Source organism: Hakea prostrata, chromosome 2 (assembly GCF_041222555.1).
Source record: "Hakea prostrata isolate BN-2017 chromosome 2, UWA_Hpros_2, whole genome shotgun sequence".
In the NCBI taxonomy this organism is placed as follows: Eukaryota; Viridiplantae; Streptophyta; class Magnoliopsida; order Proteales; family Proteaceae; genus Hakea; species Hakea prostrata.
In genome coordinates this window covers 20,582,377-20,584,820 of record NC_142601.1, presented here as the reverse complement: position 1 = coordinate 20,584,820, position 2,444 = coordinate 20,582,377, and the positions used below count along the sequence as shown (strand labels likewise).

The 2,444-nt window shown below is 42.3% G+C and overlaps 1 protein-coding gene across 1 annotated transcript; it reads left to right on the top strand.

The window, feature by feature from the left end:
- Positions 1-295: 295 nt before the first annotated feature.
- On the top strand, positions 296-1,804 carry LOC149023993 (PRA1 family protein B3-like). The gene has a single exon (XM_089144406.1). The coding sequence runs from the start codon at positions 516-518 to the stop codon at positions 1,173-1,175; it is 660 nt and encodes a 219-aa protein (XP_089000532.1). The 5' UTR covers positions 296-515; the 3' UTR covers positions 1,176-1,804.
- Positions 1,805-2,444: the final 640 nt, after the last annotated feature.

Sequence of the window (2,444 nt, the reverse complement as noted above, 5' to 3'; positions counted from 1 at the left end):
ACCTGTACCGTCGTCAATTAGGACTCAGGAGTCCCAACTATCCAAGACCGATCCCGTAACCCGAAAACGGCGTCCCTTCGCCCGCTCCGTTCCATCACGCGTAAACCACTACTCTGTCGTAACCTTTTAAAATAAGCAAAACCAACGAAAATAACCCATCAGCAGACCACCGACGCTAAAACATAAAAAATCCCATCTACCTATCCAACGATCCCAAGTTCTTCTTCTCTATATAGTCAAATAGCCCCCGATATACCATATCAACTAACGGAATCCATATATATAGGGGCGCACAGCGTACGCCAAGTCCGTCTTTCTTCTTCATTCATCTGCAATTTGAGCATTTCTTTTTACGCTGAATCCAACTCCGAAATTTCCTCTTGATCGCTGGCTAAAGTTAGAGCGAAAATCTGACGTGAAATCTTTGGTTCTTCGCTTCAGATTCTTCACCAAACACACTATACCTTCTTCACCAGCCGAAATTCCATCGCCAATCAGATCTGAGCTCTTCAACAATGGCGTCTGCTGCAACTATCCCGATCTCGAACCCACCAGCAAACAATATCTCCTCAGGTACTGCTCAATCACAGCCACCAATCGCAACTCCAGCCTTCCGTTCCTTCATCAACCGTCTCTCTGACACAGTCCGCCAGGGATTGGCGCAGCGCCGACCATGGGCGGAGCTTCTAGATCGTAACTCCCTCTCGCGTCCAGATTCCCTTACCGAAGCCGCATCTCGTGTTCGCAAGAATTTCTCTTACTTCAAGGTTAATTACTTAACCCTCTTGGCCGCGGTTCTTGCCCTCTCTTTGCTCTCAAATCCCGTCTCGCTTATTGTTCTCCTTTGCCTTCTCGGTGCCTGGATCTTCCTCTACCTCTTCCGTCCCGCTGATTCTCCTCTCGTCATTTTGGGCCGCACCTTTACCGATAGGGAAACCCTTGGCTTGCTTGTTGTGCTCACGATCGTTGTGGTCTTCCTAACAAGCGTTGGATCGGTTCTCATCTCGGCTCTCATGGTTGGATTCGCGATTGTTTGTGCTCATGGTGCATTTAGGGTTCCGGATGATCTCTTTCTCGATGAGCAAGAACCTTCCAATGTTGGACTACTTTCGTTCCTTGGTGGTGTTGGTGGTGCTGCCTCTTCCGCCGCACCTGTTGTTGCCGCACGCGTCTAAGGATCTGGTTTGACAACGATGAGGTTGGTTTAAAACCAGCCTGCCTGACTGTTCATTATCATCCCTTTTCCCGTCGCATCTCTTTCATTTGTAAGAAAATCTTTCCCGGATTTTTTGCGTAAGGCCTCTATTCTTTTTCTTGTAATAACCCCTTGTCTCCCTTTATTGTAGACTGGATCTGGAACCTACAATTGCAGATCTATTCGTATTTCTTTTTTTGCTTTTCTGATAGAAACCGGTGTAATTCTAATTTTGAATCTTAAGCCATACTGTGTTTTCTTTACGACCGATAGTTCATCTTTGTTAGAAATTATTGATAGCCTTTTCGATTCTTTGTTTGGTTCGTTATATTTCAAGATCTTGCCATAATTGAATCTTAATTTTCGTTGGTTAGCGTGTTCGAATTGGAACCATGTTGAATTCAGATCTTGGCTTGTCTAAAAGGAAATTGGTATCTCTCTTTGCCTTTAGTTTATGTCTGGGAGATTTTTGTTTATACCCGAATATTAAGATCAATGAAGTTTGGGGTGTCATTATGTGGGAATCTCTCGTCTATACCATGTTGATCTATCCAGTTTTGCAGTGCCCTTATTGGATGGATATTTGGTTACACTCTTCTCTTTCTTCATTCCCCCCCCCCCCCTTTTCAGTTATCATTGTTCGCTTGTCTTGTAATTGTTGATATTAAAACAACATTTCGAAATTATGTTTTTTTATAATAGATGTTGGATTTACATTGTTTGATCTAGGATCAACAGGTTTTTTCCATGACTCAACAGCAGTTTATACGTAGGTCTAATTACCTCGCCCTGGCTTAGTTGCAGTCAGCAAGCTTCTTATGCGTCTAGCTATCTAGATTCTAGTAGAGTCAACTGGTTTGTATGGATTTCAACCATAAAAACATGTTTTGCATGGATAGAAACTTACATCATCAGAGAAATATGGTTATATGAATATGATCATGGCAATTTTTCTTTGGACAATATGTTGTGATGGCCATTCCCTTTGGTGCATGTTTTCCAGTTGTATATATTATATATAGTCCCAGAGACCAGATTATGCTTTCAGGGTTCATGTTGTTATGGAACCCAAAAAATAATAAACACTGATCTATCAAGGTTGTGGAAGTCTAATTAACTGATAATTTGAAGATTCAGGGGCTCGAAGAGATAATAGTTACTCATTTTTATGTGAATCGCTAAAAAGTCACTTCTGAAATCTTTAGCTGGGGTTATCTGTTTGTGGAGACTGAGGATTGGTGGTTTTGTT